The sequence below is a fragment of the Oncorhynchus gorbuscha genome, linkage group LG08 (assembly GCF_021184085.1).
Source record: "Oncorhynchus gorbuscha isolate QuinsamMale2020 ecotype Even-year linkage group LG08, OgorEven_v1.0, whole genome shotgun sequence".
In the NCBI taxonomy this organism is placed as follows: domain Eukaryota; kingdom Metazoa; phylum Chordata; class Actinopteri; order Salmoniformes; family Salmonidae; genus Oncorhynchus; species Oncorhynchus gorbuscha.
The window spans coordinates 36,989,331-37,000,070 of NC_060180.1; the positions used below are offsets into that span (position 1 = coordinate 36,989,331).

Sequence of the window (10,740 nt, forward strand, 5' to 3'; positions counted from 1 at the left end):
TTGTGTGTCAAAGCGTACTCATCTGCCAACACTGCTGCTTGGGCCAATGTCACCACTTTCTGTTCATTTAAATGAAATACAATTCTATCTGAGAGGTTGCTTTTAAAGTCCTCCAACAGCATCAACTCCCGAATATCAGCAAAGGTGTTAGCTTTGCTTGCTGAACACCAGCGACTAAACAGAGACTTTGTCCCTAGCAAATTCAACAAATGTACGGTGAGATGTTTGTGGTTCCTGAAGCACTGCCTATAAGCTTCAGGCACCAACTCATAAGCCCGCAACACAGTAGTTTTAACTGTATTGTAGTGTAAACAGTCTTCCAGGGAGAGAGCAGCTACTACTTCCTGGGCTTTCCCAGACAATTTACATTGGAACAGGAGTGGCCAAACCTCGAGTGGCCAATGCAGCGCAGCGGCCACACGCTCAAACGCAGAGAAATAAGAATCAACTTCCGACTCTCGGAATGGAGGGACTAAAGTTATGTTTTTACTCACATCAAAGTGGGCTTGATGGGGAGCAGCTTGTGGAGTCGCATCTAGCTCTAGCTCCAGTTGTCGGATCCTCACCTCCTTGTCAGCTTCTATTTTCCTAATTTCCTTTATCTTTTTGCTCCATTTCTAACCGAGCCAGCCTCACCTTCAGCCTAGCAGTCCCATCTGAACGACCCGAAGTAGAAGATAAAGGATCGAATCGGGGCAATGTAAAAGGGGTACGAGGAACCCCTTCCTCCGCCCTGTCCTCCGACTTGGCATCAGAAGGTCTGCCCGTCTCCTCTCCTTGCAATGAGAGAATCCGTTCTCTCACTAAACCCTCCCTGACTAGCACCAATAGCTCAGCCTTTAGGACTTTCTCAGGGACAACAAATCCATAATGGTCAGTTATAGCTATAAGGTCTACTTTACAAAACCGACCCAAACAATCAATAGAGGGCGCTTCAAAAAACTTGGATGGCTGAGACAGCCATATTATACAATGCAGTCTCCTGAACACACTAACTAAACAAGTCATCCAAACTCACAACCTACCATCACACCTCAATCACTAACCACAGAGAGCTCAGAGCAGCAGGGTCCGGTGGGTTTAATGGAAAAATCCCGGACGAGCCCCCATTATGTTACGCACGCCTCTATGAAGAGGGAAAGCAACACCCTGCTACAACTAAACTCTCCGTGAAGTGAAAAAGGTCTGGATTGTAGGTGCAAGTAAGGATGACAACAGGCAGAATGTACCGTTTACAAGGACTTTATTCCTTTACACTGTAATATGGGGAAAAGGGGCTGGACGGAACCAAAGCAAAGAAAGTAAATCTCAAAGCCCCCCCTCTCCTACCTGCCTACCCACTACTTACCTAATTTAGCACCACCTGGCGCCCTAACCAAAATACAGGGGGTGGTCCGCCCAAGTCTTACCTAGTGTGCCTAGACAGCGAATATGCTACGGGTATATGTATGCCCGCGGGCCTCTTGCCTAAACACTCCCTAAGTGCCTTCCCCTTCTCCCCATGGGAACAAATGAAACAGAATATTAAACAATTTCACAAACAAACTAAGAAACAAAGGACATCAAATAAGCTCTATCTGAGCAACAAACTTACAGAACATACCAACTCTCAGCTAAATCTCTAGCAAAATCTCTCTAGCAAAATCTCTCTAGCAAAATCTCTGCAATGACCTCCCAGAAAAACTCCCTAGCAAATCTACCTCCAGCAAAATCTCTCTCTCCTGAACAGAACACTGGCTTTTATATAGCTTTAATTGAATGGGTAATTGGAGACAGCTGTCTTGACGAGGGGGCGGGATCAGCTCTCCAATTAGCCCTGGAGTCGACCAATCAGCTGCTTGAGGGATTTCAGGAAGCCATTTCCTGAAATAAACACATGCAAACATACAAACTACAACACATAAACTGGGGAACGTAACAACATCAATAAGGGACCATAGCTTTCACCTGGATTCACCTGGTCAGTCTATGTCATGGAAAGAGCAGGTGTTCCTAATGTTTTGTACGCTGCATGTATGTAATCACAATCTGTTGAATAATTGCGTGTGTGTGTGTGTGTGTGTGTGTGTGTGTGTGTGTGTGTGTGTGTGTGTGTGTGTGTGTGTGTGTGTGTGTGTGTGTGTGTGTGTGTGTGTGTGTGTGTGTGTGCGTGTGCGTGTTCATCTCACTGGATCAGCCTGAGTGGCAAGGTGTGGTGTGTAGTTACAAAGTAGGAAGAGGCCGGAGGTGAGGAAAACGTGGGGGTGGCGTGGGGGTGATAGGTGGTCGCAGGCTTCCCAAGCATTTCCTCAGCGACGGCAGGAGGGCACGGAGCTGACGCACCGCCGGGCGAGACAACAGGAAGTAGAGGGGCGGGTTCCAGCAGGGCGCCAAACACACCAACAATATGGCCGACAGGGACGCCACCTCCCAGAGGAGAGACACCTCCGTGTCCCCCTCCGTGGGTGGGGACAGGGACGCAGACGAGTTGAGGGAGGAGGAGGGTTGTTGACTGATAGGCGAGGCAACGAAGCTGACGTAGGGGGACATGACATTGACAAACTCCAGGGCGTAGTAGGGCAGCCAGCTGATGGCGAAGACCAGTGTGGAGCCAATCAGGAGCGCCGTAGCCTTCTTGTTGCGGCGGTCTGCGGCCAGCGTACCCCGGCAGCGGTGGAGATGGGTGATGATGAGGCCACAGTTGAGGGCAATGCAGACGAGCGGAGCCACATAGTAGACCAGGAAGGCTGGCACCAGGAAGCCCAGCCACTGGCCACGCCCCACAGACCATGTACAGCCACTGTCAAACTGGATGTATGTGACCTTGGGAAGGGCCATGGTGACAGAGACTAACCAGATCACTGCTACGATGCCGGCTCTGAGAGAGGGGGGAGAGAGGAGGTTACATAGCTGAGGTGGGCCTAAATGTGTGCAGATGAATGGTTTAATTCCGTACTCACACTTGTGTGGGACTGGGGGGCGGTCTAGCAGGTGGGGCCACTATGCGGTACCTGAGCACCGACAAGGCGGCCAGACTAAATATATCCACTCCAGCCGTCAGGGAGGTCATGAAGCCCAGCAGCACACAGATACCGCCCCCTAGCTGCCAGTCCTGGGAGCTGGCGCTGAGTAGGACGCAGGGCAGGGTGAGCAGGGCTCCCATGTCAGCCAGGCTCAAGTTGAGGAGCAGCACGGAGCTAGGTTTGGAGCGTCGTCGAGGGTTACGCATCAGCACCAGCCACATGAGTAGGTGACCTCCGACCCCCACCAGGAGGGAGAGGACGCTGACCAGAGGCAGCACCAGGGAGAAGGAGATGGTGGTGTTGGTAGACACCGTATTGAAGAGCAGGTTCACTATGGCCGGCATGGTGGTGGAAGAGGGATGGAACGAGAGATGGAAGGAACAAAAGTATGATCTAGCTGCTCCCGTTGGGGATGGACTGAGAGAGGAAGGTGGGAAAGAGGGATGTACATAATTAGAAAGGCAGACAAATTGATTTGAGGGATGAATAAGATGTTTTAATAATTGATGTTATTCTATCCCTTTTATTATTAATCTATTAATAGTTCCTGTTTGTCTGGTGCTGGGTTGGTGAATCACCTGGCTGCACAATTCACTGGGCCTCCCCTTAAACTGGCAGCTGTGATGACTCAGAACCAGGCTGGGATGACTCAGAACCAGCCTGGCAGGCCAAGTCATCTCGTTCAGACACACAACGCTGATGGGTGAACAGTCTGTGTCAGTCCTGTGCCGCTTCCCCTGAGAGCAGACATGATGTCTTTTTGTGTGGCGACATGTACTCTGTCTCCATCTCTCTCTCTCTCTCTCTCTCTCTCTCTCTCTCTCTCTCTCTCTCTCTCTCTCTCTCTCTCTCTCTCTCTCTCTCTTTCTCTCTGGGGAGAGCACACCTTAAGAGCATAGATTCAACACAGGCCAGCACACGTCGTCACACAAACTTAAAAAGACATCACATCTGCTCTCAGGGGAAGCAGCAGCGCAGCAACAGCACTGACACACAGTGTTCAGACCACTCATCAGCATCACAGTGTTGTCTGTCTGAATGAGATGCAAGGTGAGGAAGGGAACAGGAACGAGCTGACCACTGGGAACAGACTGTGACTGTGGTACACTACCTTGTCAGCTTGATGGGTGAAGTGAACTACTCTATCTGGGGCTTGACATTTGGAATGCTGTTGTTTGTTGGGTGGCAGGTAGCCTAGCGATTAAAAGCGCGGTTGGGCCAGTAACCGACAGGTCGCTAGTTCGAATCCCCAAGCCGACTAGAAAAAAGGTCTATCCAGGTGCCATTGAGGAAAACATTTAACCCTAAATGGTCTAGATAAGAGTGTCTGCTAAATGACTAAAAATGGAAATAAAAGTCCAAAAACTAGCCCAAAGTGAATAGCTTCTGCAGATCTTTCCATCCACACTAGTCATGTATACAAATACTTTTAGTGGCCGTGCCGACTCCACACCTTTTTTCTATTCCATTCTAAATACACCTTTTATCATCACCCTTCTGTAGATAGGATGTGTCAAAATATTAGGCCTTAAATGTACTTGTTCCATATGTTGACGCAATGAAATCCAAATTCAACCTCCCTGTAGGTTCAATGATGACGATACGCTGTAGGCAGATCCACGCATACAGCTACATCATATCTCTGCTTGAATTACATGCAGACGAAAGAGATGCCAGTCAGTCACGCTGAACCACCTGAGAGAGAATAATCCCTGCAGCGCCTCAATCTGAACGTTGTACTTGGATGCAACTACTGTGAATGTGTTTATGTCATGTCTCATACGTACCTTTCCCCATTCAACCAATGTGTGAAACACACTGCAGATATTACAGAGAGAGTGAAGGGAGGAGAGACAGAAGTGGCCAAATATAGGATAGAGGAGAGGGGGAAGACATGGAATGAGGTGAAAAGAGGGAGGAAGACAGCAGCACATGAGAATTTACGAGCAACATAAACGTAGCTAATGGGAAACAGAGGGATAAACTAATTGTGCATTATTTTAGACACATTGACCTCCAGTTGAACCTAATTACAGCAATTTATGGCCGGCTATTAAATCCTCTTAGTATCCATGTTCATAATGTCATACATTTATCCAGGATTGTTTCTTTAACACTTTGCACCAATAATCCAAGGGGAATTGGCTCTTATTAAATTCCCTAACCATTACATGACATTATATAATTATGTCTTCAATCACTAGAACGCCCTAGCTGAAAACTTAACTGAATATAAAGACAAGAGTCTGCATGCTGAAATGACAGTAGGAAGATTGCTAAACAGAAAAGGGGTCAGTGAAGGACAGCAGCAGTAAGCAGAGAAAACCTTTCTTTAAAGATGTGTGTCACACTCACTGTGGCCAGTGTTCTGCTCCAGGGAGAAGTCATCCTTTCACCATCAGTGGCTTTGTTGCATAAAGAGACACAGAGAGAGAGAGAGAGAGAGAGAGAAGCGGGCACACACCTGCGTCCTGCCCTACATCCTCCCTCACTCGCTTCCCACCATCTCTCTCTCTCTCTCTCACACACACACACACACACACACACACACACACACACACACACACACACACACACACACACACACACACACACACACACACACACACACACACACACACACACACACACACACACACACACACACACACACACACACACCACCAAAAGGGTGAGGGGGGGCACACGAGCTCTGGGGGCCCATTTGCTTGTAATCGATGTCTATTTTTTTTCTTTAATAAATCATTTTGACAGTAACACTCTAAAAAGTACTTAATATACCTTTTCTATGTCAGTATGTACTAGGAAGCTACGTGTTTGTTTCTTGGGTGTCAGGAATGTGGCTGAAAAAGTGCCTTAGACCCTTTTTTTAATGATTGAAAGTATAAGGGGATAGCGGTGAACAAATATCGGTCGCGGGTACGACGGCGCATGTGCAATAAGTGGAGCTCACTCAGATGTTTAAATGTGCCTGTCAGACCGAGAGCCTAATGCTTCTTAGGTAGTTCTTCATGAGTGTTATTTTAGAGAACTCTCTCTCTCCACAGAAGCGACAGTTACAGGGATGGTAAGAACAGCGTGACGCTGTAGCAACTTCAGGGAAACTGGGCAGAAGGGAATGATGCTTCAAATACAGCAGTTCTGCAATTAAACCACTCGTTCTTCTTAATTGCCGGCCTCAGCATGTTACGAAAAGAGATGAAGTGTATAGGAAGCTCTGGGGACAGGTCGTCTGGATACTGATGCAAACAGGTTATCATCTTTAGTGGACAACAGTTCTTGAAGGCTTGAACTCCCTCAAAAAAACGGTTTGCGATTTCATTCATACTGGTGAACCGACGTTTGAGTTGTTCGGTCGCAATATCAACAGTCCTTTATCGCTGGTATATCTTGGCATCCTTCAAGACTAAGTTTAAATGTGTGCAGAGCAATGGGCATAGAGTATAATGCACAATGTCTCAGGAAAAACGGTCCGGGTTGGCAATACTCAGTATAGAAAACGATCCATGGGGAATCATTTGCACACACAAAAAGGTGGCCTTCAGGAGACCAGGGGTGTCTCTCAAGTTGGATTGAATTTGATTGAATTGAATTGACCTTGAATATTTCTGGCCATTATTGTATGCGATTAGCCAGGCAAAACCCACTGAGTTCAACAATAAGTAGTGGCTGAATTGCTGACTACTTTTTTTCTCATTGTTAGGCTATTTGATGTGTAATGTTTTATAAAAAGTGTATAAATAGCAGATAAAAAACGAATATAGCTATAGATAGTACACTGCACAACAAAACCATCCCTAGTAAGATAGTGTTTTGAGGTTGGACTGACTGTGTTATTTGGCATTAATTTACATTTACATTTAAGTCATTTGACTGGTTTTACTCACAACAATTTTCTATCCGAGCTGGGAGAGAGCGTGAGGACGGCTCATGTCATTCACACCTGACAACACTTAACAAGATAGAGGAAAGTAATGAAATACCAAGCTAACAACTTTTTTTTGTCAAGTTTGTTAGATGTGCCCGAGAATGATCCAAAGCAAATCAGCCTGCACAATTCCCAGATATTTGGGGCAAGGTTGTACGCAAAATAATCATAGGAAAACCACGCTCTCACCAAGCTCTCAGAACGTTAAGTGCTAGTTGGGAAGGCAGTGGTCTTGAATCTGACGTGCAATATTTCACTGTCTGACCTCTCAATAAAAATGTTATATTAACAGTTTCATTGACAGTTACTGAGAGAGAGGATAGTTCTCCATCTCCCACTGTGATAACCTCTTTTTCTCTGTTCTTTCTCTATCCCTTCTACTTTTTCCCCATTCCCTGCATCCCCCCACACACTGACCTTTCTACCTCTCTGTCTATCTCCCCTCACTTTCCCAGATTATGTTTCACTTGATTTTCTCCCTTCACCCCCCCCCCCCACTCCCACCGCTGACCTTTCTGTATCTCCCCATCCCTCCCTCTGTCTATCCTCTGTTTGATCCTCTCTAATCCAGTGGCAGTCTGGGATCATGAGATTCACCTGTTGTTAAGGAAACCCTTAAGAACAAACATATCCAGGTGTGGAGGGGAGAGAGAGAGAGAGAGAGAGAGAGAGAGAGAGAGAGAGAGAGAGAGAGAGAGAGAGAGAGAGAGAGAGAGAGAGAGAGAGAGAGAGAGAGCGAGAGAGAGAGAGAGAGAGAGAGAGAGAGAGAGAGAGAGAGAGAGAGAGAGAGAGAGAGAGAGAGAGAGAGAGAGAGAGAGAGAGAGAGAGAGAGAGAGAGAGAGAGAGAGAGAGAGAGAGCACTATGGTGCTCTGTGGTACACAGGGTCATATAAACTCATTATGAGCCTTCTGGTGTTTACACAACCATGTCAAGTGCCTCGCCAATATAACCCATCTGCCACTGTCACCCCCCACCACTCTCTCTTTGTGTGTGTACATGCATGCATGCTTGTGCGTTAGAGTGTGTGTGTGTGTGTGTGTGTGTGTGTGTGTGTGTGTGTGTGTGTGTGTGTGTGTGTGTGTGTGTGTGTGTGTGTGTGTGTGTGTGTGTGTGTGTGTGTGTGTGTGTGTGTGTGTGTGTGTGTGTGTGTGTGTGCAGTGCGCACGTGGCATCTACTTTATGTCAATTGCCTTATGTCAGCGGTGTGTGTGTGTGTGTGAGTGTGCATGCACGCACATGTTTATAAGGGCTCATGCATGTGTAAAGCTTCCAACATGGCATGTGTGGGTGTGTGTGTATATTAAATGCTTCCACTCTAGTGTTGAAAGGAAGTAGGACTAATCAGAGCTGGCTCTACGGGGTGGCAAAGCCAGGCCTGGACCACCGCAGATTGAATTTGTGTCCCCACAGTTTTGTTGTCCCATGAACATAACACAATGGTATATGAATTACCCTGCCAATGTAGCGCTACCGGGCCTGCCAGTAGAGCAGACCAGGACAGAGGCTATATTACAGGTGTTAACTCATGATCTGAGGAGGGGTGGGGGAAGGGGAATGTAATATTATCATATTGAGTCATTAAAATAACATGCTTCTGATTGGCCATCTAGCCATATAATTTCATAAGGTACCGCCTTCATTACCTTGTTTAGGAAGCTGATTGGATCCCATGCCGTTTTTTTTTTCTCTCACAATTTCGCAGACTACTAGCTTTATTACGTTTCGGTAGCAACACACTGAATACTTAATGCAAGCTGGCTAAACATTGATCAGCATGGATATCCAAAAATGGCTGGTCACTGCGAAGAGCAAAAAAACTGGAGGACCACCATGTCGAGAGCGATGCCAAGCCCACCTGCCCATTCCCCACGCCGCCTGCTGACCAACAAGATCGAGAAGAGCCAGGGCCTAGCACCAATAGCACGAGGGTAACATCACAACAAGCACCTGAAACTCTGTTAACCCAGCCACGAGCACCTGACAACCTGTTGATTCTAACCAAAACAGAACCAGTGGAAGTAGAGTTTGTTGCGCGCACATTCTTGGAAAGTGAAATCGCAACCACAAATAGGCCCCACTCAGTGGTCTTAAAGATACACCAACAGGCCCTTTGTCAGCAATGCCGACTGTGGTGTTGGGACTGAAACATGATTAACATTTTTGTGGAATCCACAGCAATGTGCAAAACATTTATCCACCCTGAAGAACGTATTCAGTGAATACAGACTCTGTTACATCAACGGAAAGCCCAGCTTGTCCAGCTGACATTTGAGAGGGACCTGACAAGTACATTTCGCCAGGAAGGAGAATGGAATCAGAAACTTCCCGTGTGGCTGCATCAGGCTGCAACTCTAAATAGTAAGCAACAACCTTTTTGGCCCTGGCCACCGTGTCAGAATGATTTATTCATTGTATGTAATGTAAAGTTTAGGCCTTTGCTATTTACTTCAATGCATCTTTTAATCTGTGATTCGTAATGTCATTGCTTGCTTTTGCAGGTTTAACTGCTTTTGATAGATATACAGCTTTGCGTTATTTGATGGGTATAGTGTAACGGTTTTCTTCTGGTGAAAGAGAGGCAGACCTCTAGCTTGGGAACGAGGGGAAGCTCGGGACCGAGGGGAAGCTCGGGACCGAGGGGAAGCTCGGGATCGAGGGGAAGCTCGGGACCGAGGGGAAGCTCGGGATCGAGGGGAAGCTCGGGACCGAGGGGAAGCTCGGGACCGAGGGGAAGCTCGGGCAGGTTGATGGATCTGGCAGATCCTGGCTGGCTGGTGGTTCTGGCAGATCCTGGCTGACTGGCGGTTCCGGCAGATCCTGTCTGACTGGCAGTTCTGGCAGATCCTGGCTGACTGGCGGATCCTGGCTGACTGGCGGATCCTGACTGACTGGCGGATCCTGGCTGACTGGCGGCACTGGCGGCTCCTGGCAGACTGGCGGCATTGGCGGCCCCTGGCAGACTGGCGGCACTGGCGGCTCCTGGCAGACTGGCGGCACTGGCGGCTCCTGGCGGCTCCTGGCAGACTGGCGGCACTGGCGGCTGGTGCATGGAGGTGGTACTGGATAGACCGGACCGTGCAGGCGCACTGGAGCTCTTGAGCACCGAGCCTGCCATAGCCCGCACTGGGCTATGAAGGCGAACCGGGGACACTGTGCGCAAGGCTGGTGCCATGTAAGTCGGCCCAAGGAGACGCACTGGAGACCAGATGCGTAGAGCCGGCTTCATGACACTCGATGCTTACTCTAGCCCGGCCGATACGAGGAGCTGGCATGTACCGCACCGGGCTATGCACCCGCACTGGAGACACCGCGCGCTCCACAGCATAACACGGTGCCTGCCCTGTCTCTCTAGCCCCCCGGTAAGCACAAGAAGTTGGCGCAGGTCTCCTACCTGGCGTCGCCATACTCCCTGTGTGCCCCCTCCCAAGACATTTTTGGGGCTGACTCTCGGGCTTCCTTGCCAACCGTGTTCCCTCGTATCGCTGGCTCCTCTCTCCGGCTGCCTCTGCTACCCTAAGTGCCTCCACCTGTTCCCATGGGAGGCGATCTCTTCCAGCCAGTATTTCCTCCCAAGTGTAACAACCCTTGCCGTCCAAAACGTCTTCCCATGTCCATTCCTCCTTTCGCTGCTCCTGCTGCCGCTGCCTGTCACCACGCTGCTTGGTCCTGTTGTGGTGGGTGATTCTGTAACGGTTTTCTTCTGGTGAAAGAGAGGCGGACCAAAATGCAGCGGGGTTCGTTTTGTACATCAGATAGGCCTACATTATTGTAGGCCTACATTTTGTATGTCGCAGTAGTAGGACCAATAC

General features: G+C 48.5%; 1 protein-coding gene across 1 annotated transcript; it reads right to left on the reverse strand.

The window, feature by feature from the left end:
- Window positions 1-2,039: 2,039 nt before the first annotated feature.
- si:ch211-119o8.4 (somatostatin receptor type 3) lies at window positions 2,040-5,477 on the reverse strand. The gene is made up of 4 exons (XM_046357955.1): window positions 5,358-5,477; window positions 4,790-4,820; window positions 2,940-3,419; window positions 2,040-2,857 (listed from the first exon to the last, which is right to left on the reverse strand). Coding segments are annotated over exons 1-4 (1,167 nt in total). The 5' UTR covers window positions 5,359-5,477; the 3' UTR covers window positions 2,040-2,202.
- Between the last annotated feature and the right edge of the window lie 5,263 nt (window positions 5,478-10,740).

What these genes read in the sequence shown, in the direction of transcription:
- si:ch211-119o8.4 (XM_046357955.1), bottom strand. An exon ending in CATTGGTTGAATGGGGAAAG is followed by an intron (nt 3,420 to 4,789) that starts GTACGTATGAGA and finishes TTCCTCTCTCAG; the next exon opens with TCCATCCCCAACGGGAGCAG. An exon ending in CCCCCCAGTCCCACACAAGT is followed by an intron (nt 2,858 to 2,939) that starts GTGAGTACGGAA and finishes CCCCTCTCTCAG; the next exon opens with AGCCGGCATCGTAGCAGTGA.